General features: G+C 42.3%; 1 protein-coding gene across 5 annotated transcripts in view; it reads right to left on the bottom strand.

Annotated features, from left to right (window-relative positions):
- Positions 1-291: 291 nt before the first annotated feature.
- The window catches only part of LOC147125038 (mitochondrial fission factor-like), a 29,784-nt gene continuing 3,913 nt past the window's right edge, over positions 292-26,162 (bottom strand). For 4 of the 5 annotated variants that reach the window (XM_085996428.1, XM_085996411.1, XM_085996421.1 and 1 more), the window contains 6 exons: positions 18,933-19,090; positions 17,733-17,821; positions 15,023-15,178; positions 12,734-12,805; positions 3,529-3,607; positions 292-3,116 (listed from right to left, as the gene is read on the bottom strand). In XM_085996428.1, the coding sequence (XP_085852554.1) occupies positions 2,985-3,116; positions 3,529-3,607; positions 12,734-12,805; positions 15,023-15,178; positions 17,733-17,821; positions 18,933-19,090 (686 nt within the window). In that variant the 3' untranslated portion in view covers positions 292-2,984. The remainder of the gene's footprint in view (positions 3,117-3,528; positions 3,608-12,733; positions 12,806-15,022; positions 15,179-17,732; positions 17,822-18,932; positions 19,091-26,162) is intronic. The other variant, XM_085996444.1, reaches the window with a different exon arrangement.

The raw sequence follows: 26,162 nt of genomic DNA, 5'->3' as shown, positions 1-26,162 counted from the left end.
TTCTGTACATTTTGTGGTTAGACCCGGTTTTTCTCATGAATATTACATGGAATTATTTTTGTACCGATTAAATTAGAAACTGGATCATAGGGTTAGATTGCAGTAATGAGACTTGCCAAGTTTGTGCGTGGATGATGAGGATATAAAACAAAAATGTACAAAAGAATTTTGGTTTCATTACATGGGTCACCGAAAGTTCCTGTAAACGTCTTGGCCAAGGCTTTCTGCAACCCCCAAGGAATCGGGCACATCTTGGGGAAGGGCAGAAATACTAAAGAACACAAACATTCCTTCATGTGTGAGAACCTATACTGGGTATATATTTTTATATAATATACATACATACATACATACATGTACAAATGACACAAGCACAGATTTCAATGTTCATTCCCATTCCATCAAATGCAAAACTAAGCAGTCCAACTCGAGGGCCAGATTCTAATACAACCGCTGTTAAATCTGTGCACAATTCCGTATCCCTGCACACAGTTTGGACTTCACAACATACAGCTCCAACAGTGTTTATACTGACCTTTGAACACACTGCTCTTAGTTTTTTCACTAACTTATTTTAAACCTGCACTTATCTGCCACTGCACCGGAAGAGGATATTGTTACATTTGTTTTTAACAAATAAATTAGTTTCAGAGAAAAGAAGAAAATATATAAAAATACCAGGTAATACAGGCCTGTAATTAGATTATCAAGACTTGGGTGGTTCAGCAGAACTCAGTTAAAATCAAGCCTCGCTAGGTTTGAACTCAGAGGGATAAACTCCTCCATGACAAATTCTTATTCTGCCACTGCACCGGAAGAGGGAACAGCAACTGCATCAGTTTGGATTCAACAGAAATTGTTTGTTTATATTTAAAGCATATACAGGAATATGCATTCTTTTAAGAAAATCCTCAATTAGCTACACTTGTCTTATCTCTATGAATTCATTACAATGCGTGGCCTTAAATGGAACATTTGTCACCAGCACCTTTCTTGCATTGCACTGGAGTGGTTTTAAACTTTGTCCTAAGTCATCCAACTCAAGCTCGCATCTCCCAATTACCTCTCACAACTTGTAGGATTCACTTTACCATTGCACTATGCATTGTCTAACATGAGAGGAGCATCTTATCTTATTCCAAATTGAAATTCTGCTAGACCTACATACAATTACACTTTTACTGACTGACTAAATGTGCAAATTTAAGTTGTCCAACTGGATGGCTAGATTCGAACACAACTACTACTATGTTAAATTGTCACAATTCAGTATCAATACACACAGCTTCCACTCAACAGTATACTGTGTTTATAACGTCCCTCAAACACACTGCTTAGTGTTTCTGCTATTCTTCATACACAGATTTTAAATCTGCAAGCACGTATTAATATGTAAAAATCAGGAGGAACATTTGTTATGAGAGTCTTATCACATTGTAATAATAGGCAGCAAATTAAGTTTCTAATTTTTTAATTTAGAAATTCAAATAGTAGCCCTGGGTTACTGTGAATTTTGATTCTTCTGGCTACAACACATTAGATGGTTCTGCCTTATGCAGTATGCAGCTGGACTAAATGTAAATTAATTAAAATATACATGCTGGCAGAGCAAGTATACAAGTCAGTATTGGTCAAGATATCTTCAACTGAATTTATAAAATGTCACACCGAGCTATTAATATGCAACTTTGGGAAAAAAAAATTCCCCCACATTACACAAAATATGCAATTGCACTAGAGAGGTACAGATGAGATTTATGAGGATGTTGCCAGGGAATTTTGCTATGAGGAAAGATTGAATAGGCTGGGGTTGTTTTCTTTGGAACAGAGGAAGCTGAGGGGAAACTTGATTGAGGTGTATAAAATTATGAGGGGCCTAGATAGAGTGGATAGGAAGGACCTATTTCCCTTAGCAGAGAGGTCAATAACCAGGAGGCATAGATTTAAAGTAATTGGTAGAAGGATTAGAGGGGAATTGAGGAGAACTTTTTCACCCAGAGGGTGGTGGGGGTCTAGAACTCGCTGCCTGAAAGGGTGGTAGAGGCAGAAACTCTCATTGCATTTAAAAAGTACTTGGATATGCACTTGAAGTGCCGTAACCTACAAGGCTACGGAGCTGGAGCTTAAAAGTGGGATTAGGGTCGATAGCTCTTTTTTGGCCGGCACAGACGGGATGGGTCAAATGGCCTCCTTCTGTGCTGTAGATTTCTATAATTCTATGATTCCTCCTTTGGTATCCACATGTAACATTTCATCCTCAGCCATAGGGCAGGCACATGACCTGCTCTTAATCCAGTTAGTGCAGCTCCATAATGGGATGCGTAATCTGGAATAGCAGTTTAGGTATAACATTATACAACACTTGCCTGTGACTTTCTACTCAGCAATGTAACAAATGTAGCTGGGCCATTTTGGGGCAACATCAAGCAGAGACCAGGTACATCTCCATTGGAAAGGAAGGGAGAAAAAAAGACAGAGGGACAGGCAAATCACAGACATTCCTGCACACTCACAAAAACCACTTATAGCAGATGCAGTCATTAGTGGAGGGACATCTAGAAAGCACAGAAGGGATTTTGCTTACCATCAAAAGGCTTTTTTTTTTCACTCTGCTGGTTTAACTCATAGGTTTGTGCATAAAATTCTTCAATATGCTCCCAATAATTGCAGTAAAGTTTGGATTAGCAATATGTTAAGATTTCCCGTGCGATGTAAATTAAAGAAAAAGGTGTTAGTTAGCTTTAAAGTAATTAATTAGGTTTTGAACGCATTACACTACAACTTCTCCCAATCCCACATCACTGTGCTATTAAAATCATGTTAGCAAACTGTTCTAAAGGACATCATTCCCTTGTATTTCAGTAATGATACAGGTTGTTGCATAAAAGAAACGATGAAGCCCGACACGCTGCATTCAGAAGATGGTCTCAGTCTGTCAGTTTGTAGCAGTGTTTCCCAACTCTACATGTGCAGTTACAACGAATTTACTTCCTCAGCCAGAGCCAACTGTTGACAAAACATGCTGTAATGATGATGGAATAGAGGACAAATTCCTTTCGAGCATGGTCCCGACTCTCCTGTTCCAATAATTGTAGGCGCCGATTCAACTTGTTCAACTGCAAGAGAGAAAGGTTGGACCCTATTGTGCACTGAAGGAGCTCAACGCCAAAACAAAAACTACAACAGCATCTAAAGAATGCTTTCTTTCTCTCAAGAATTTAAATCAGATGGAAAATGTACCTCAGCAAACTGAATTATCTGCTGGGAGGTCAATGTAGTGTTAAAGTAAGATTTTAGTTTATTTATCATCAGGTTTTTCTTTGAAGTTGTAAGAGTTAGGACTGAGTGTCCAGCACCTCTACTTCACGCTGCGGAACTGAAGACATTAAGCTTTTTCAGGTAATGACACACACTGCTCCGATAATATAACTGAACCCCAACTACAGGAAATATCCTGTTCCTGCAGCAGTCCAACCACTGCATTCATCATACTCATTCTTGTAAATGTTGCTGGTCAAAAATTCTTACCTGACGCCGGAGTGTTACGATTTCCATTACACTGAAATTTTCAAGAACTCCCTCAGGTATTGTGCATTCATGGGTCATGCTGGAAAATAAAAAGACAAACATAAACAAATCTACTTTGTTCATCTCCAACACCAGCTTTATAAAAGTACTCTGTATCAATCCTTTAATTACAACAACTTGTATTTATATAGCGCCTTTAACATAGTAAAACAGGAGTGTATTCAAACAAAATTTGACATCGAAGCATATAAAGAGATATTAGGCCAGATGACCAAATGCTTGGTCAAAGAGGTAGGTTTTAAGGAGGAAAGAGGTAGAGAGGCAGAGAGGTTTAGGGAGGGAATTCCAGACTTAGGGCCTTGGCAGCTAAAAAAAAGCTGCCAATGGTGGAGCGATTAAAATCAGGGATACTCAAGAGGCCAGAATTGGAGCGCTGATATCTCGGAGGGTTTTAGGGCTGGAGGAGATTATAGAGATGAGGAGGGGCGAGGCCATGGAAGATTTGAAAACAAGGAAGAGAATTTTAAAATCGAGGTGTCGCTTAACCAGGAGCCAATGTTGGTCAGCGAGCACAAGGGTGATGGGCGAACGGGACTTGGTGTGAGTTAGGACATGGGCAGCACAGTTACTGTGCCAAACAGACCTCTTCAGACTTCAACCCTCAAGGATGATGGCACCATTCTAGCTATAAGAAAAGCCTGTGTGACCCAGCACCAATAGACTTTCCACCAGTACAGACTCCTTAATAATACTTAAATAACACTTGCATTTATATAGCAGCTTATGTTGAAAGATGCTTCACATGATGAATTATAGTTAAAATGCAGTGACTGTTAGGTTAGCAAAAATTAATCCAGGTGGCCCAGGATATCACTCAGTTGGTTTACCAGTTTGTATCGATGTGCACACTCCAGTCCTTGCTTGGGCTGATGCCAGTTTTCTGATCTGGTGCCAAACAGGATCTTTGGGTCGGACAATAATGGCAGTAGGTGTTGGCTGGCTGTGTTGGCAATAATTGTCTCAATCATCTGAAGGTGATTTTGGCAGGTATAAGGCAAGAACTCTACCAGCTGTTGTGTTATGCTTTGAATACAGGAGCACAGATGCTTATCACAGCCGTCCGAAAGAGCAAAAGCACAACTGCACTTAACGTAGCACTTAAAGCTACTTTAATAGGCTTAGTCAAAAACATTTTCAAAAATTAGAGAAAATCCAACAAAGAAAGAAAAAGATATTGCATTTATATAGCACCTTTCATGTCCTCAAGATGTACTGAAAAGCCAATGCATTTACTTTTGAATTGTAGTCATTGTTGTTATGTAGGTGAATGCAACAGAGAAAGAACTTGCTTGTATATAATGGGCCAGAAATTCCAGGCCAGAAGCGTGAGTACGGTCGGGTTACTCACGCATCTGGCCGTTGGAAATGCCGGCGTTCAGCAGGAACAGCGCATGCGGGGAACGCCAGCATTTCCAGACCCGAGGTCTATTCACAGCGCGTGCGACTGCACAGGCAGCGCTTGCGCAGTGAACTTTGTAGATTTCACTGATGGATTCAGTGAGGGTAAGTCCCTAGAACTTACACGTGAAAAAAGCAAGTGTAAAGTTGTTCATTGGCTGGGGAAGGAGATATATTTTATGGAGGAGCTTATGAAATGCAATATTTAGGTTTGGGAAAGGGAGGGAAGTTATTTTAAGAAATTTTAAGTAAGTGTTAAACTTTAATTTTTTTTTTTTTTTAAACGGGTTTTCAGAACGGTAGGTAGAAGGAGCAATTGTGGCTGTGTGAATGGAATGTGAGAATGAGTTATGTATGTATGTCCACATATATTCCTTTGCGTATATGTATGTATGTTTTATATTCCTTTACTAATGTGTATGAATGTATATTTTTAATTATGATTTTCCAATAAGTTACTTTCTCTGAAAGTCATAATTAAATAATACATTCATACACATAAGTAAAGGAATATATACATAACACGCAAAGGAATATATACAGACATACATACTTTCAGAAGCTCCACGATAAGAAATATCTTCCTCCGCAGCCTCTGGAGCAACTGTACCCATGCTTTTTTCATGTGTAAGTTGTAATGACTGGACCTCACTGAAAGCATTAATGAAAGCGGCGAATTATACTGTGCACGCGCTGCCTGTGCAGTCGCACGCGTTCTGCCTCTGAACCCCTTCGTTCAGAGGACAGGAAATGCCGGTTTTCCCCACATGCACTGTGCATGCTGAAAACCGGCATTTCATCCGGCCAGATGCGTAAGTACCCCGACCGTACTAGCGCATTTGGAAGGGAATTACTGGGCCAACATTTTACATGTCAATAAAATAAAAAATTTAACAATTGCACGACTTGCCCCCTCGCATCTGCGACTGAGGGTCCAAGGAGGTGCATTGCGCAAGAGGTCATCATCGTACGTATCCTCACACTGTTCCCTTTGGGGAACTGTATGAAGTGGTGGAAGGATTTATGGCCGTGATTAACGCTCATTCCGTGACCGTAACCATCTTTGAACCAGCCATTAGGGTGGTTAGTCCTATGGCGGGAGGGTTTTACGGGCTCCCACAACCCATCTGAGGGGGGGGGCCACCAACACCCACAGACGCAAGTATCCCGCTGGATGTCCACCCAGAATTTAAAGTTGGAACTCCGACTCCACTTGCCGGGACTGTCTGGAGTGGGGTTCAAAACCCTACTCCTTCTGGCCCAGCGGCGGGGATGCTTACTGCTACGCAAAAGGCCCACTCCGCACAAAAGGTGACACCCATACGTTTCCTGCGCCTTTTCCCTCCCCGTGACTGGAGCCCTATGCTGCCATTTCACGTTGCTAATTGGATTGGGCCTTTGTCATAGCGGTAGGATCCCCGCCGCTGGGCCAGATCAGGGTAGGGTTTCGAACCCCGCTCCAGACAGTCCCGGCAAGTGGAGTCGGAGCTCCGGCTCTAAATTCTGGGTTGACATCCAGTGGGATATTTGCGTCCGTGGGTGTGGGTGGCCCCCCCTCCTTGTATAGCTTGTGGGAGCCCGTAAAACCCTCCCGCCATAGGACTAACCGCCCTAATGGCTGGTTCAAATATGGTTACGGTCACGGAATGAGCGTTAATCATGGCCATAAATCCATCCACCACTTCATACAGTTCCCCAAAGGGAACAGTGTGAAGACACGTATGACGACGACATTGCTAAATAAATAAATGGAATTTAAAAAATTCTTTTAGGGCTTTTAAAAGTCTTTAAATTGCTTTAATTCTCTTTAAAACTACTTCAGATTACTCAAAATAATGTAAACATTTTAAAAAGTTTATAAAAGTTACCAAAATCTTCAAAAAACTTCCAAAAACCTATTTAAACTGCTGCTTTGCATGTAAAAATCCTTAGCAGCTTGACAGAAACATTGGGGGCGTGTCCAGTGAAACTGAGACCTCAAGGGGCGTGTCTCACTTACACTGCACGCTCCTGCCTTCGCGCTGGCTGCACTCCTGGGCGGCGTGACGTCATACGCTGCCCGGGAATGTGCTTTCTATTTCTGCAAGTTCAGGCGTCCCAGAAGCTGATCGGCACGAGCGCGGGGTAAGTGCAAATACGGGGCTTGCACGCGCTGCAAGCCCCGTTCTGGAATTTCTGGGCCAATGCCTTATCACATTGTCAGGATGTCCCAAAGTGCTTCCTCTCCAAAAAATTAGTATTGAAGCCTTTGATAAAGTACCACATGGTAGGCTCATGACAAAGGTTAGGGCATGTGGAGTGAGGGAACAATTGGCTGAATGGATAGCAAATTGGCTAAAAAATAGAAAGCAGAGAATAGAGGTAAAGGGTAGTTATTCAGATTGGACGAAGGTAGAAAGTGTTGTTCCACAAGGATCAGTGCTAGGACCACTGTTGTTCATGATTTACATTAATGATTTGGACTTAGGAATAAGTAACTCAATATCAAAATTTGCAGATGATACCAAACTGGGGGGGGGGGGTGTGTAGCTAACACTGATGAAGAATGCAACATAATACAAGAAGACATTAGAAAATTTGCAGACAGTGCAGTTAAGTGGCAAATGCACTTTAACATAGATAAATGTGAGGTGATGCACTTTGGTAGGAAAAACAGCAACATCACCTACACCTTAGAAAATAAGAAATTGAATTGGGTGGTAGAAGAGCAAAGGGATCTAGGGATACAGGTGAACAAATCATTAAAAGCAGTATTGCAGTTCAGCAAAGCAATTAAAAATGCTAACAAAGTACTGAGATTTATTTCTAGGGGTATAAAATTCAAAAGTAGTGAAGTTATGTTAAGCTTGTATAGGACCCTGGTCAAGCCACACTTAAGAGTACTCTGCACAGTTCTGGTCTCCATACTATAAAAAGAACATAGAGGCAATGGAGAAAGTGCAAAGAAGATTTACAAGGGTGGTACCAAAACTAAGATTTTACAGCTATAGGGGAAGACTGAACAGGTTGATGCTTATTTCTTTAGAAAAGAGAAAACTTAGAGACCTGATAGAGATTTTTTAAATTATGAATGGGTTGGACAGTAGATGTGGAGAGAATGTTTCCACTTGTGGGAGAATCCAAAACTAGGGGCCATAAATATAGTTACTAATAAATTCAATAGGGAAATAAGGAGACATTTCTTTACTCAGAGTGGTTAGAATGCGGAACTCACTACCACAGGAAGTAGTTGAGGCAAATAGCTTAGATGCTTTCAAAAGGAAACTAGATGAGTGCATGAGAGAAAAGGGAATAGAAAGATATGCTGAAAGGCTGTGATGAGGCAGAAAACCCGTGTGGAGTATAAACACCAGCACTAGTTGGCCAAATGGCCTGTTTCTGTGCTGTATATTCTATGTAATTCTACGTACGTAACCAAAATGCAGCATCTAATTTGTGCATAGCAAGACCTTAAATGAGATGAATTATCAAGTAATCGGTATTTGATGGTGTTGGTAGAGGCAAAAAAAACATTGGCCAGAACACAGAGAACTCCCTGCTCTTTGAATTGAGCCACCTAATCATTTACATCCACTTGAACAGTGGACAGGGCCTCACATTAACACTTGATCCAAAAGACGGTACCTGTGACAGCACAGCATTCCCACAGTACTACACTGAAGCGTAAGCCTAGGTTAAGTGCTGGATTGGAATTACAACCCAACTGAGCCAAGCTAACACGTGCAATGTTTGTTTATTTCTTTGAAGACATTCAATTGTTACAGAAACCAGTTTAATTTTGGACTCTTTCATATCATCTCCATCCTATTTTGTTTACAACCAGGATATGTTTCTCCTAATCTCTGCCATGCCCATCTAACCATTCATGTGCACATTTTGGCTGCCATTCCAGACCCAAGCCCTTTCCATCTATCTTCCTGTCTTGGCCTTCTCGGGCCCTTCTATCCTGTCTCCTCACCTTCCTGTTATCCAGTCGCGCTACCTTTCATATTCCCTTCCAGGATGCTTTGCTGCAACCTATAACTACTCCTCGTTACTCTTCTGCCTTCCTACTCTCCTATGCTCTTGTAAAGCGCCTTGGGATGTTTTCCTACATTAAAAGCGCTATATAAATGCAAGTTGCTGTTGTTGCTGCACCCAAGGCTTTACTCTTCTCTGCCCAAATTATTTCAGGATCATCCTGGAGAGCAAAGATAACCCCCAGTTTCTTTTCTTCACTACCAATTGTCTCCATAAACACCTCTCCCCTGCCCCTTTCACCCTCACCTCCAAAAATAAGTGAGAGAGCTCATGGACTGCTTTGTCACTAAGACTGAGACCACCGGCTCAGCTGCCTCTGCTGCTCCTCATCCTTCCCTTTGCCCACCAAGTCAAACTCCCATCCCAGGCTCCCTCCCTGCCTTAGCCCTGAACCCATTACTCTCTAGTTTCTCTCTTGACCCCATTCCCACTAAATTGATGATCACGCAAATTCTCTTCCTGCCCTGCTAGCTGACATTGTAAATTGTTTTCTCTCCTCAGGTATTGTCCCTCTCTTTTCAAAACCTCCACTACCACCACCCTCAAAAAAAACACCCTCGACCCCTACTGGTCTTGCAAACTACCACCTCCCTTTGCTCTCTAAAGCCTTTCAGCATGTTGTCACCTCTGAAATCCTTCCTTACTTTTCCTGCAACTCTCTGTTTGAATCTCTCCAATCAGGTTTCTGCCCCACTACAGCACTGAATCGACCTTAACCAAAGTTACAAACAACATTATCTGTGACTATGACCATCCTTTACCGCTGCAGCCTTTGATACGGTCGCCCGTCGTCCCTCTTCAAAGCCTCTCTGTTATCCAGCTCAGTAAGACAGTCCAAACTTGGTTCCACTCTTACCCATGTGATCGTAGCCAGAGCGTATCCAGCAATGGCTTCTCTTGCTGCCCTTTCACCATTATATCTGGAGTCCCCCAAGGATCTATCCTTGACCCTCTCCTTTTGTTCATCTACATGCTGCCCTTTGGCGACATCATCCACAGACATGGGGTCAGTTTCCAAATGTATGCTGATGACAACAGCTAAACCACCTGTCTCGACTGCTCCGCTACTTGTCCGGCATCCAGTTTTGAATGAGCCACAATTTCCTCCAACTTAACATTGGGAAGACTGAAGCCATTGTTTTCAACCCTGCCACAAAGTCTGTACCCAATCCACTGATTCCATCACCATTGCCGGCTACTGTCTGAGACTGAACCAGACGGATCGCAACCTCGGTGACCTACTCGACATCAACCAGAGCTTCCAACCCCACATCCTCTCCATCACAAAGACCGCAGACTTCCACCTCCATGATATCGTCTGCGTCTACCCCTACCTCAACCGTTCTGTTGCTGACTCTGTCACCTCCAGTCTCGACTATTCCAATGCTGGCCTCCAATCCTTCGCCCACCATAAACCTGCTCAACCAAAACTCTGCTGCCCATATCCAATCCAACACCGTCCCACTCATCCATCACTCCTGCCCTCGCTGATCTACATCGGCTCCCGATCCAATACCTCAAATTTAAAATTCCAATCCACAAGTTAAAATCCCTTCATAGCCTTGCCCCTCCCCATCTCTGTAACCTCCTCCAGCCCGACAACCAACCCCCCCCACCCCACTGGTGGCCGTGCCTTTTGCCACCTAGGGTGCACACTATGGAATTCCCCCCTTAACATCTCAGCCTTGCCACATCACTCTCCTTCTTTAAAACCCTCCTTAAAACTAATCTCTTTGACCAAGTTCTGGCCACGCCTCCCAATATATCCTTCCTTGGCTTGGGGTCCATATTTTTCTGATTACGCCTCTGTGAAGCATCCTGGAACGTTTCTCTACATTAAAAAGTGCTATATAAATGCAAGTTGTTGTTGTTGATATGCTGCAGCAATTATAAGCATTCTTTACTTTTGAAGTCCCATTTGAGATAGAGGAATACCAAACCAGCAGTAACTACCCTTCAAATGTAACTAACTTATCCTGTGAAGGGCTTTGTAACATTCCAGAGGATGTGAAAGGTGCTATATAAATGCAAATTCTTTCTTTTAAAAGGTATCTTAATATAATTAAGTGAAAAACTGAAAGGTAAACAGATATCGCTCAAAATTAATCAAAGCTCATCCAGTGCAAAACAATTCCTGCAGTGACAGTCCCATCAAATTGTATTGCATGGGATCAAGGAGGTTGATCAGACACCAAGCTATTTGCCACCTTTGGAATAAAGAAAAGCTGAGCCTTTGATAAATGGGCCTCCCTTCTCCTTGGGACAAACACACAGTTGACAGCTCTTCAAAAGGCTTTGTACCATAGTATACAAAGGACACTAAATCTGGGCAGATCACAACGTAGTGATATATCAATCCTTCTGTCACCCCGGTTTGCTTTAATGCTTCCCTCACTTGTTGAGGAATCCACCTGAACAGAGGTGAGTCATCTGCCAGTGATGTGGATTCTCCCCAATACAGGGAAATCAAGCCAGCAGAGAAATCCCCCCTCCAAATACAATTTGCAGGGATTCTTCTCAAGTGGCCAGAAAGCTGACACACCAGTTTCTTAATAAAATATGGTGATATAGGCTGTCTTACAACATCAAACAAAACAAATCTTCTATTTGTCACAGTTACAGGACTTGTAGCTAATCAAATGCATCTCTATAAACAGATACCAAGATTTAGTCTTGTTGGCAACAGCTTCATATTGATTGGAAACTTCACTGGTCAATAATCACAACACTTTTTTTTCCATTAATGGGCATCCTTTTATCATGAACATGTTTCCCTTCCAATGTACATAAACCTATACCTTTACTTACATTAAATTAGATCCATCATTCCTTACCCCACTCATCTGGTCCAGCTCCCTTTGAAGTTATCTTATATTCTTGGTGGCATCGGCAAATTTTATATTACAATTAATACCATTTATGAATACAACAACTTGTAGTTATACAGTATGTTAACATAGTGAAAGATCCTAAGGTACTTCGGGGGCGGAGGAAGAAAAGTTAAGTGAGGGGACTAAAAACATGGTCAAAGTAGTAGGTTTTGGGGAGGTTTTTGAAGTTGGGAAAGACCTAGCAAGGCGGAGGACTTCTGCATGAGTACTCTAGCCTACAAGGGCATGATGGCTGAAGCCTCTGCACCTTTGATGGGACCAAGGGCACAAAGTCAGTCCAGGATCTGAAGAATGGAAACATGAGTTCAGATGGAGGGCTGAAATAGGATGGAGGCAAGGTGTAGCGAGCCCGTAGAGAAACTGTAAACAAGGACAAGGAGTAACAAACAACAGAGGACCAAAACAAGTCCAGGGAGGAGAAAAGGGAGCAGGAGAATACTTTCTGTACAAACCCCCTCCTATTCTGTCTCATACACAACAATATCTAAACATTTTTAGTAAATATCCTCAATTTTTACAGCTTACTTTTGCTCTCAAGCAAGTGGACACTTACATTTTTACTTCCCTCCTCAGCCACTCGTATTTTGGGGATAACCTGCATGTATCCCAGAGCAACTTCACTGATGTGAATAGAAGCCAGCATTTCAGACCAGCCTTGATGCAGTAGGTAGATGCAAGCACTATGTGTGAAATGACTCAAAAGACTCATCCATGGCATAAAGTACTTACAGCAGGGTATAAAAGTGTTAGAAAGTAAGAATGAAACTAACACCACAGCATGTTAAGGCAAAAGCAAGTGCAGCAAGAAAGAAACTACTGTATGCCAGTCCAATCACCTTTGATTCCTTGTTTGATTGATCACATCTGAGTACAGGTTGCCAGAAAGGGGCTGGTTATGGAACCGATTCCTTAAAGTGGAAAAAAATGAATTGGCCACAGAAATACCAGAGAGTCACAGCAATTTAAATATCACAAAGCCCTGTGGAATTTAGTCATTGCTCCTTTTTTCTTTATTTCTCCCACTTGTTTTTAAAAGGATCTTCTGTGCTACACACAATTTCCCAGGCAAAAATGTGGCAAGTCAGTTTACCTGACATCTACCAATGCTGCTCTGCATCCAAAGGCGAAGAGGCCTGCAACAGAGGGCAAAGGGTAACTCAGCCACTGATTCGTCCATCCATAGAAAGTTGCCCAGCACTTTCCCCTGCAGGCATGTATAAAACCCTTGGAGGAAGTTGGACACTGACCCACAACACAGCATGTTTGAACATCAATGCAATGTTCCATCTTACTACCTCTACGATCGCTGATATTATTCCTACACAAGTATTTACAGCCCCATCACATGTTCTAGTTAAAAAAAAGAAACTAGCTAAGAATGTAAAACTCAGAGTAGAATGGCACTCCGCTCAATGTTTAATGAGTATCAGTACCGAGAACAACAGGTGATCTTACAGAGACCAGACTATAATATTTGGCACAAAGTACTGAATGTGAGTGTGTCACCAGATTGTGTGTATGTTTAAATCTCACTCTCCATGGTTCCTTTCTAGCATTATGGGTAAATCAAAATGGAAATGTTGAAAAATTAAAAAACCTTTTTTTTTGTACTGAGATGATGAAATTTCCTGACTTTCCCTCAGCACTTCTGGTTTCCCCACAGGAAGGATGCAGAGGCTGTCCTGCTCTCAGGCCTCTACCAATGTAGTTCACAGCTGGATGCCAGGAAGTGCATAGGAGTTACATAGGAATAACTCTCCTTCCAGATAGCCATTCTTGCAAAGGTACATCCACCATCATCTACACAACACCCCTATGCAGTATGGTATCTGAACCTCAGCAGAATGGGGGGGATTCAACCGGTGTCCCATCCGTTTGTGTTATCACATGCATAAATTATATCAGTTTAAAAATGGATTGTGTCACATTTTATATCATGACATCAAATCAATTCAAATATTTTCTTCTTTACAGAATATTGCTACTCACAAAATATTTTAAAAATTGATCATCCACCTGAAAACCCAGATACAAAACTCACACTAAAAGTTTAAAAAGAGGTTGCAACCTAAAAACGACATTTACTGGCAACTCATTACATGCACAACAAAGTAAACTTTGCAGAATTAACAGACAGCAAGTTTTATATAAGACATGCAAAAGAGTTAGACTCTTCACCAGTTTCCACAATAGTAACTGTTGTGAAAAAAGGGTGCAAAAGACATTGCTGTTTTAAACAGCTCCAGTGTATGGTGCATGCTGCTCATTATGTTAGCTTCCTCAACTATGTGGTTCGCTGACACTGTCTCCAAATTCCTTCCTTTCTCAATTTCCTGCTGATTGTAATTGGCCCAAAACATGGAAATATACTGAACTACACTACAGGGACATCATCAGGTGGTTCACCCGACATTCTTTTCCTCCACCAAAAAGGGAAAATATATTTTAACCTCTATACCAGAAAAAATAGAAGTTTCATTAGCAACATCCTGAACCTCTCCATGTGTAATAGAACCTTTTATTTAGACTTGTGAAATTGATCATTGCTTTTGTCACTCTCACTCGTGTTATATTTCACAGCATGCAAGTGCTGTTGACTTCTGTAAGCAATTATAAAGTACACAAAAATCATAGTATGCAGACCCAATGGTTTTAAGGATGGCTGGTGTGAGAAGTGGAAGTGACTTACTGGTGTAGAGGAAAATCCGGTGTGCATTTAACTCATGCAATTCTTAGTCAGGGGTATTTAATGCTGAAAATTGGCATAAACATGGAACAGTGTTCTAATCCCTACAGTGCTCGTAAGCACAGAAACCCCTCTCACAAATTATCATATGCTTAAAAAAAACATGGGTTACTGCATATATGAATATCCAACAATAGCAGTATGGTTAATTTTCGCCATACAAAGCACTCGGGAACAGTCAGAGCATTTTCCTGAATGGAAGGTATTTCATTAGTCAGACAAGTATTGATGGCAAAGCATACAATCAGATGCATAAGTAGTTACTGGAAGACTGTTAACATCTAACAAGCTTCAAAGTGATGCATCTCGTGCATAGCTTAAAGAAAATTAGCAGGACAGCAAAGAAATTTTTGAAGTTACACAAGCCAGTTCTGGTCACCTTCTTCGCATTTTCTGATTGACTGTTTCCATTAAGTGTTCCAACAGTGTGTGTCCAATATAATTTAATACATTGCACACATTATGAATTGAAAATAGTGCCTGGCCAGGTCCAGGTGAAGGGAAGGGAGGCTTTGGACCACTGCAGTGATCATTCCTACAGATTGGATAGAAGCATAGTATTGTTAAAGCAAATGATTGAATAGTACAGGGATATAGTTCATATTCCCCATATATAGTTCAAGTAATTTGCAATAAAATATCGCATTGAGGGGTATAGCAAAACATTGTTGGTATAAAATGTGTAAAAGATGGTTGGCACATATTTAAAAACAAATGCTAGAAACAGGAAAAGACCATTTAATCTGTTCAGTCATCCATTTCTCTGTTGTTTGTTTTGACTTTGTGGCCCTGAGGATAGATTGGAAAAGTTTGCTCTCAGTGAAAATAGCTGTTCTGTGGTCAATTAACACCTTTAGAAAGGATTGATATCTGATAGAATGAATTGAGGATTACAGTATATTTACAACACTGCTGCTCATTGATGGATTTAGGAAAAGGCTATGAGTGTTTTCCATCAGCAGATAGGAGAGCAGAATTTTGTTGATAAGTTTATTCAAAGTTTATTAACAAAACTGTCATCAATGAATCACTAATACAAAAGCAAAATACTGCAGATGCTGGAAATCTGAAGTAAAAACAGAAAATGCTGATAATACTCAGCAGGTCAAGCAGCATCTGTGGAGAGAGAAACAGAGTTAACGCTTCAGGTTGATGGTCCTTTGTCAGAACAGTCGTCAGACCTGTAAGTAATAAAGGAAAGTGCAACCATCAACCTATGTGATGCGGCACTTCACACCACGATATAGACATGTCAATGCATGTATTTTATGCATCTATCTAAAGTTTAATTTTTAAATTAGAAAGTAATTTATTTATTCTTAATCCAATATTTATTAAACATATGTGCACAGCAGCAGTTGCTTGGGAGTTAATGCTCAGTAACTACGATACTAGATACGGTAGTGATAAGAAAATGCATTATTTATATGGTTTAGCAGTGAGGCATAAAGCATGTCTTTCGGTTATGGAGAAGGCTGCAATGCACCACACTGCTGTAAAAATAAACTGTTAGGGAGGATGAAATTTAACGCAGAAAAGTGGGAAGTGATGCATTTTGGTAGAAAGAATGAGGAGAGGACATACAAACTAAATGGTACAATCCTAAAGGGGGTGCACCAACAGAGAGACCTGGGGGTATGTGTGCATAAATCGTTGAAGGTAGCAGGACAGGTTGAGAAAGCAGTTAAAAAAGGCTTGCGAGATTCTGGGCTTCATAAATAGAGGTATAGAGTACAAAAGTGTGGAAATTATGATGAACCTGTATAAAACACTGGTTCGGCCCCAACTGGAGCACTGTGTCCAATTCTGGGCACCACACTTTAGGAAGGGTGTGAAGGCCCTAGAGAGGGTGCAGAAAAGATTTACGAGAATGATTCCAGGAATGAGGGACTTCAGTTACGTGGATAGACTGGAGAAGCTGGGGTTGTTTTCCTTGGAGCAGAGAAGATTGAGAGGAGATTTGATAGAGGTGTTCAAAATCATGAGGGGTCTGGACAGGATAGATAGAGAAAGTGTCCCCATTGGCAGAAGGGTCGAGAACCAGAGGACACAGATTTAAGGTGATTGGCAAAGAACCAAAAGCGACATGAGGAAAACTTTTTTACGCAGCGAGTGGTTAAGATCTGGAATGCACTGCCTGAAAGAGTGGTGGAGGCAGAATCTATTTTATCTTTCAAAAGGGAGTTGGATAAGTATCTGAAGGGAAAAAAATTGCAGGGCTACGTGGAAAGGGCAGGGGAGTGGGACTAGCTGAGAGTCGGCACGGGCTCGACGGACCGAATGGCCTTCTTCCGTGCTATAACCAAAAAAAAATAAAAAGGATAAGTGGAGAAGTTATCAAGGCAGGATTATGAGATCAACAGTACATCTAAAGAAGGGTTATCTGGCAGACAGGTACTCTAGTGGCAGATACTGAAATTACATTCAAGAATTATTGGTGGATTTTCTTGTTTACCTGTAGTTAATTTTGTAGTAATCGTTTTGTGTTAATAAAAGGAATGCCTTTGCTGGAGAATGGAAATTTTTTGACAATTTGATCTCTGCACTTCCTCATCAATACTCTAAATCCAAATGACAAAAGAGCAGCTCTTGAATGTGACATTTTCAAATCCCATACCAACCATCCTTTTGGACTCAGATTGTCTGTGGAGTTTTGTTATGGGCTCATACCAACTAGAATCTGGGTCAAACTCATTTTGCATACAAACTTATCCTACTTTGGACCTGAGGTACAGTCCCTGATGTAAAATGATCATGTGCTAAACTACTGTAACACTCAATTTTTCTACCTGTAATATTAAGGGAGTATGTACTGAAGAACAGTCTGATAATGTTTATTCCACTTCTGATTAAAACAGTCATAACCCGCTTGAGATCTTCTTCATTTGCTGACTGCTGAAATTCCTAAGATCACTGGCTTCAGTAAAGGTATCAAACTTTCTTTTCCATATTAGACCACCCTCCATTCCCTCAAATAACTGAAATCCAGCCCAGTCTCTGAACATGCCAGATGGCATCATTATTGTAGCTTTGCAGAAGTGGCTGCATGACATCACAACAAACAGACTACGTCAAAATGTCTTACTTACAAATTCCTCTGCCTTCTGGCCACACTTGCTAGGCAGATTTCATTCTCACTTAATGTTCGTAATCTAGTAGAATTTTGGGAGGTGGTCATCTGTAACAAAACAACATATAATACTGAGTGCTTGCTTCTTCCTAGGGTAAATTCAATTCAAAAGTAGAGGGTCCACCACCTTATCAGGGCAACTAGGAAAAGGCAATAAACACCAGCAAATGCCGGCCTTGCCAATGACGCCCGCATCCCGAGAGTGAATTTTTTGAAAAGTAGTTATCTACAGAATAGTTTGAGGTTATTAATTTTAAAAGTTGAGTGTACTTTTTCCTGAAGAAAGTAAGTTATTCAAAAGGTAGACTGTACATGGATGTCTCCAGATTTAATTTACAAGCATAATCTCTGACCATTTCACTCCTTTTTCTACTCTTTGTAGGTCACTGACCACCACACAACTTCCTTCAGGCAGCACACGTGGACTAAGCAGAGTTCACAGAATATTCTGTTCCCATCCCTCTCACCCAGAACCCCAATGAATACCTCACCCAAGAACTAACTAAACTTATCCAACTGAGTTCAAAAGACTGACAACCCTAGACCTAACTGTGTAAAGCTTTGGCTCAGTGGCAGTGCCTGCACCTCGGAGTCAGAAGGTCATGGATTCAGGCCCCACTCCACAGATTTGAGCACATAATCCAGCCTGATACTCCAGTGCAATACTGAGGGAATGCTGCACTGCTAGAGGTGCTGTCTTGCAGATGAGATGTTAAAACAGACCCCATCTGCCCTCTCAGGTGGACATAAAAGATCCCGTGGCACTATTCAAAGAGCAGAGGAGTTCTCCTGGTGTCCGAGCCAATACTGATCCCTCAACCAACAGCACTAAAACAGATTACTTGGTCAGTTGTCTCATTGTTGTTTGTCGGACTTTGCTGTGTGAAAATTGTCTGACATGTTTCCCTACATTACAACAGTGAGTACATTTCAAAGGTACTTACAAAGCTGTAAAATGCTTTGGGATGTTCCAAGGGTGTGAAAGGCGCTATAAAAATGCAAGTTCTTCTTTCTTTGAACACCTTACCTTCTCGGGGGGGGGGGGGGGGCGGGGGCAGGGGCAGGGAGCGGGGAGTGGAGATAAAAAGTCAACAAGTCTGGCTATCCCATTATTGATCTATACTTTATGAAAGGACGCATAAGGTTATTGTTAACTTACCTGAAGTGGACTCTCGGATCTGTCCACATTCAAAGCCTGGGAGGTTCCAAACATTAAGTGAGGAGAGATGCTGAGTGGTAGAGGATCTGTTATCGATGGATTGTTGTGGAACCAGCCATACAAGTACGGCCTTGCTCCAATATCCTGCATTTCTGTTTCTAAAGAGAAAAGTGTATTCCTTTAAACCCAATTAACAATTCTGTAATTTGAAACAAAATTATTGCTGTTGCCCATCAGTATTCACTTGTCTATATATTAGAACATATCACAAGAATTAGGAGCAGGAGTAGGCCATACGGCCCCTCGAGCCTGCCCCACCATTCAATAAGATCATAGCTGATCTTTGCCCGCAACTCCACTTTCCCACCCAATCTCCATATCCCTTGATTCCTATCCCTTGATCTATCTATCTCAGCCTTGAATATATTCTGCATCCACAGCCCTTTGGGGCAGAGAATTCCAAAGATTTACAACCCTCTGAGTGAAGAAATTCCTCCTCATCTCAGTCTTAAATGGCCGACCCCTTATCCTGAGACTATGCCCCTAGTTCTAAGCTCTCCATCCAGGAGAAAACAACCTCTCAGCATCTATCCTGTCAATTCCCCTCAGAATCTCATATGTACCAATGAGATCACCACTCATTCTTCTAAACTCCAGAGAGTATAGGCCCAATCCACTCAATCTCTCCTCATAGGACAACCCTCTCATCCCAGGGACCAATCTAGTGAACCTTCGTTGCACTGCCTCTAAGGTATGTATGTCCTTTCTCAGATAAGGAGAACAAAACTGTGCCCAGTACTCCAGCTGTGGTCTCACCAAAGCCCTGTACAATTGTAGTGAGACTTCTTTACCCTTGTACTCCAACCCCCTTGCAATAAATGCCAACATGCCATTTGCCTTCCTAATTGCTTGCTGTACCTGCATGCTAACTTTGTGTTTCCTGTACGAGGACACCTAAATTAAAAAGTCTTATATCTATTGCATGTTTGTTGCAATTCAAAGTGTCAAAAATATTTTTTTTAAAGGCAGTCACGCTGGTTCATTCTAACCCAGAGTGGAACATTTTCAAGCTTATACCAATCTGTGAACTTACCTTAGACAGCAATAAACCTCTAACTGACTTCAGGATTTACAGCATTAGACATTGGAACAGTCCAGCTGCATCTTAGCAGCAGAATAGTGTAAGTCACATAGCAATAGGTTGTGGTTATTATAAAACAGCATAGTAATGACTTACAACGAGCTACACCATGAGATCTGCTAATTTCAATAGAAACTATTAAGAACTTCATAAGCCAACATAGATCTTTACTTATTTATCATTTATCTTCTGCAATTTACAAACATTTGCAACCTAATATCAGAAAATAGAGAGTTTGCCATTTTAAACCTTAAAAGACTTGCATTTATAGACGCACCTTTCACAACCTCAGGACGTCCCAAAGCGTTTTACCGCTAATAAAGTGTAGTCACTGTTGTAATGTAGGAAATGTGGCAGCCAATTTGCGCACAACAAGGTCCCACATACGTGATAATGACCAAATAATTTGTTTTTAGGTACTGGTTGAGGGATAAATATTGACCAGGACACTGGGGAGAACTCCCCTGCTCTTTGAAATAGTGCCATGGAATCTTTTATATCCACCTGAGAGGCAGTGAGAGCCTCAGTTTAACGTCTCATCTGACAGATAACACCTCCGACAGTGCAGCACTCCCTCAGTGCTGCACTGGAGTGTCAGCCAAGAATAGGTGCTCAAGTCCCTGGATGGGAATTGAACCCACAATCTTCTGACTCAGTGGCGAGAATGCTACCACTCAGCTATGGTTGACACCTAACAATGAAAAGAATAGGGGAAAATAATTTTAAAAACCAAGGGCCAAATAAAAGAAATCCTGCAGTGGCTGCTAACCAGTGAGGCCATCAACGCTCACCATTAAAGAGTAAATCGGACCGCAACTTCTGGCTACCACACATGCGCAATTAAATGCAGAAATAAGGAAGTTGTTGTTCGAGTTGCCATGCTCCTCCAGAAGCTTCGTTATGACAGTATCTCGCTGAGAGATTCAGCATTGAAACACATGCAACGCGTGAGGTAGGGGTCACAGTCTCAGAATAAAGGTTCGGCCATTTAGGACTGAGGTGAGGAGGCATTTCTTCACTCAAAGGGTTATGAATCTTTGGAATTCTCTACCCCAGAGGGCTGTGGATGTTCAGTCATTGAGTATATTCAAGACTGAGAGCGACAGATTTTTGGATACTAAGGGAACCAAGGGGTATGGGAATAGTACAGGAAGGTGGAGTTGAGGTAGAAGATCAGCCATGATCTTATTGAATGGCAGAGCTGGCTCGAAAGGCTGAATGGCCTAATCCTGCTCCTATTTCTTATGTTACTTATGTAATAGATACTCACTAAACACGGCAGAAAAAGTTAGGACTTGTCCATTCCTGTCTCAGTGAATTTTTAACGGCGTGATAAGTCTTAATTACTGCCAAACAATCTCTCTGGCTTGAAAATTAACTTTTACAAGTTTGAAGTCTCATTCCTTCAGATTTTAATTATGGTTGGAGATTTTAAAAAATTAAAATAAATGTTTTTTTTAACTTTTTCTTTCTGTCTCTTATCTCTCTTAATCCCATCTTGCTTTCCCTCTCTTTATTTCACTTTCTGTACATGATTTGGCATTCAATTAAATATTCAAACTTACACTTCCTGGTTCAGACACTGCGTCTCAAGACAAGGTATAAGAGGAGGGGGTGTCGCAATATTAATTAAGGAGTCAATTACTGCAGTAAGGAGGGATGATATATTAGCAGGGTCCTCTAATGAGGCCATATGGGTGGAGCTTAAAAACAAAAAGGGGGCAAGCACTTTGCTGGGAGTGTACTATAGGCCTCCAAACAGTCAGGGGGAGATAGAGGAACAGATATGTAGGCAAATCTCAGAGAAATGTGCAAATAATAGGGTAATAATAATGGGGGATTTCAACTTCCCCAATATTAACTGGGATAGTCAGAGTGTGAAAGGCTCAGAGGGTGTAGAATTCTTAAAGTGCATCCAGGAGAGCTTTTTGAGCCAGCATGTAGAAAGTCCTACAAGAGAGGGGGCGGTACTGGACCTAATTCTCGGGAATGTGGCCGGCCAAGTGGAAAAAGTGCTAGTAGGTGAGCACTTTGGTGATAGTGACCATAATATGGTAAGATTTAAGGTGGCCATGGAAAAGGACAGGGATGGGCCGGAAATAAAGGTTCTAAATTGGGGGAAGGCCGATTTTAATAGGATAAGGCAGGATCTGGCCAAAATGGACTGGGATCAGCTACTTGTAGGAAAATCCGCATCGGAGCAATGGGAGGCTTTCAGAAGGGAGATTGAGAACATACAATGGCAACATGTTCCCGTAAAGGTCAAGGGTGGTTCCAAAAACCACAGGGAACCTTGGATGTCAGGGGATATACGGGAATGGATTAGGAAAAAAAGGAGGGCTTTTGGTAGATACAAAAGGCTAAAGACGGAGGAAGCCCTAGAGGAGTACAAAAAGTGCAGGGGGATACTTAAAAAAGAAATTAGGAGATCAAGGAGGGGCCATGAAATAACACTGGCAAGCAAAATAAAGGAAAATCCGAAGATGTTTTATAAGTATATTAAGGGTAAGAGGATAACTAGGGAAAAAATAGGGCCCATTAGGGACAAAAGTGGCAATCTGTGTGTGGAGCCGGAAGATGTAGGAGGGGTTCTGAATGAATTTTTTGCGTCTGTTTTCACTATGGAGAAGGACGATGTAGACATAGAAATAGGGCGGGGGGACTGTGATATGCTCGAACATATTAACATCGAGCGGGGGGAGGTATTGGCGGTTTTAGCTGGCCTAAAAATGGATAAATCCCCAGGCCCGGATGAAATGTATCCCAGGCTGCTGTGTGAGGCAAAGGAGGAGATTGCGGGGGCTCTAACACATATATTCAGGACCTCTCTGGCCACAGGGGATGTGCCAGAGGACTGGAGAACCGCTAATGTAGTACCATTATTCAAGAAGGGTAGTAGGGAAAAACCGGGGAACTACAGGCCAGTGAGCCTAACATCAGTGGTAGGAAAATTATTGGAAAAAATCCTGAGGGACAAAATGTGTCTCCACTTGGAGAGGCAAGGATTAATCAGGGATAGTCAACATGGCTTTGTCAAGGGAAGATCATGTCTGACTAATTTGATTGAATTTTTTGAGGGGGTGACTAGGTGTGTGGATGAGGGTAACGCAGTGGATGTGGTATACATGGATTTCAGTAAGGCCTTCGATAAAGTCCCGCACAGGAGACTGGTCAAGAAGGTAAGAGCCCATGGAATCCAGGGTGCCTTGGCACATTGGATACAAAACTGGCTTAGTGGCAGAAGGCAGAGGGTGATGGTCGAAGGTTGTTTTTGTGACTGGAAGCCTGTGGCCAGTGGGGTACCACAGGGATCGGTGCTGGGTCCCTTGCTGTTTGTGGTCTACATTAATGACTTGGATATGAATGTAAAGGGTATGATCAGTAAGTTCGCGGATGATACAAAAATTGGTAGGGTGGTAAATAGCGAGGAGGGTAGCCTCAGTCTGCAGGACGATATAGATGGGTTGGTCAGATGGGCGGAACAGTGGCAAATGGAATTTAACCCGGAAAAGTGCGAGGTGATGCACTTTGGGGGGACTAACAAGGCAAAGGAATACACAATGAATGGAAAGACCCTAGGCAAGACGGAGGGTCAGAGGGATCTGGGTGTGCAAGTACACAGATCCCTGAAGGCGGCGGAACAGGTGGATAAGGTGGTAAAAAAGGCATATGGGATACTTGCCTTCATTAGCCGAGGCATTGAATATAAGAGCAAGGAGGTTATGATGGAGCTGTATAAAACACTGGTTAGGCCACAGCTGGAATATTGTGTGCAGTTCTGGTCGCCACACTACAGGAAGGATGTGATCGCGTTAGAGAGGGTGCAGAGGAGGTTCACCAGGATGTTACCAGGGCTGGAGCGCTTCAGCTATGAAGAGAGACTGGGCAGGTTGGGTTTGTTTTCCTTGGAGCTGAGGAGGCTGAGGGGGGACATGATTGAGGTGTACAAAATTATGAGGGGCATAGATAGGATGGATGCTGAGGAGCTTTTTCCCTTTGTAGAGGGGTCGATAACTAGGGGGCATAGATTCAAGGTAAAGGGCGGGAGGTTTAGAGGGGATTTGAGAAAGAACTTTTTCACCCAGAGGGTGGTTGGAGTCTGGAACTCACTGCCTGAAAGGGTTGTGGAGGCAGAAACCCTCACAACATTTAAGAAGCATTTGGATGTGCACTTGAAATGCCATAGCATACAAGGCTACGGGCCAAATGCTGGAATATGGGATTAGATTAGACAGGGCTTGATGGCCGGCGCGGACACGATGGGCCGAAGGGCCTCTATCCGTGCTGTATTACTCTATGACTCTATGACTCTATGACACTGCGTGTCTCAGTAAGGATTCTTCAATCTGATTGGTTATGGAGATACACAATTGCTTGCCCTGTTCACACAGGTCCCAGATCCTCTGTAGAGGGCACTGCACTGTTTTGGATTTCTAATTGCCAAAACTTCCAGTGCAAAAGCCCATAGAAAGTCTGTGGGCAAGTTCAAGTGTAATGAACGGCTAGCGCTGTTTGTTCACCGGTAACCGCAAAATCCGGGCAATTGTATTCCCTCTTTCCATTCCCAATATCATTAATGACCCTCCCTGCGTCATAAATTCAGGAGTGGAGCTGTTCGCTGATGATTCCATAGAGTTCCAACTCCATTCACAACTCCTCTGATAATGAAGCAATCCATACCAGCCTACAGCAAGACCACAATAACATCTAGGCTTGGGATGACAAGTGCAAGGTAACATTTGTGCCGCATAAGTTCCAAGTCACAACCATCTCCAACAAGTAAAAGCCCAGCCTCTGTCCCAATCTTTACTTTACCACCAACATCAAGTCTCCAATCATCAAAATATTGGGAGTCACCATTGCCCAGAAGATTCTAAACTCGACATCTCAGGAGGCCATCGAATGGATAGCCAAACTAGACATCCCATTATAAGCTTTTCCCATCATACGAAAGTAGTAGTAGTAGTAGAAGGCTCTAACTGGAATAGTCTACATTGAAACCTTGGCTACAAGACCAGGGCAGAGGGCAGAGACAAGTAGCTCACCGCATGACCCTCAAAGCTCCTAAACTATCTACAAGGCTCAAGTCAGGAGTGTGGTGAAATTCTCAGCACTTGCCTGGATGGGTATCGTCTCAAGAAGCTTGCTACCATCTAGGACAGAGCAGTGTTTTTGATCAGCACCCCTGCCACTGGACTCAATATCCACAACTCACTATGGATGCAGTATTTATTACAGGATGCACTACAACAACCTCCCCAAGGTTACTTCATCAGCATCTCCACCCCCTCCAATCGCTGCCAACGAGAAGGACAAGGTCAGGAATGTCCTGGGAACACCCCCACCTCTAAATTCTCCTCCAAGTCACATACTATCCTCATTTGGACATATATCACTGCTCCTTCATCATCGCTGGGTTAACATCCTGGAATTCCCTAGCCAACGCCATTGTGTGAGCATCATCACTACAAGGACTGCAGTGCTACAACCAGAAGGCCCACCGGTACATTCTCAGGGCAACTAGCAATGAGAAATAAATGCAGCCTTGCCCACGTCCCAAGAACTTTTTTTTTTTAACTCCTACTGCCAATCGCTGGTGGGACACTAAAAACTCAGGTGTGTATTCAGGTGGAACTTGCTATCACAAGTAGCTGAGGCGAATAGCATAGATGCATTTAAGGGGAAGCTAGATAAACACATGAGGGAGAAAGGAATAGAAGGTTATGCTGATAGGGTTAGATTAAGAGGGGTGCAAGGAGGCTCGTGTGGAGTTCAGAGAAGGTTCACGAGGTTCATTCAGGGGATGAAGGGGTTGTCTTATGAAGAAAGGTTGAGGAGGTTGGGCCTATACTCATTGGAGTTTAGAAGAATGAGAGGGGATCTTATTGAAACATAGAAGATTCTGAAGGGGCTTGACAGGGTAGATGCAGAGAGGATGTTTCCCCTCGTGGGGGAATTTAGAACTAGGGGGGCATAATTTCAGAATAAGGGGACACCCATTTAAAATGGAAATGAGGAGGAATTTCTTCTCAGAGGGTAGTTAACCTTTGGAATTCTCTTCCCCAGAGAGCTGTGGAGGCTGGGTCATT

The sequence above is a fragment of the Somniosus microcephalus genome, chromosome 1 (genome assembly GCF_052327205.1).
Source record: "Somniosus microcephalus isolate GS21.2 chromosome 1, FLI_Smic_1.0, whole genome shotgun sequence".
NCBI classification, from domain to species: domain Eukaryota; kingdom Metazoa; phylum Chordata; class Chondrichthyes; order Squaliformes; family Somniosidae; genus Somniosus; species Somniosus microcephalus.
The sequence above is the reverse complement of the archived record's forward strand: the minus strand, read 5'-3'. Positions and strand labels throughout refer to the sequence as shown.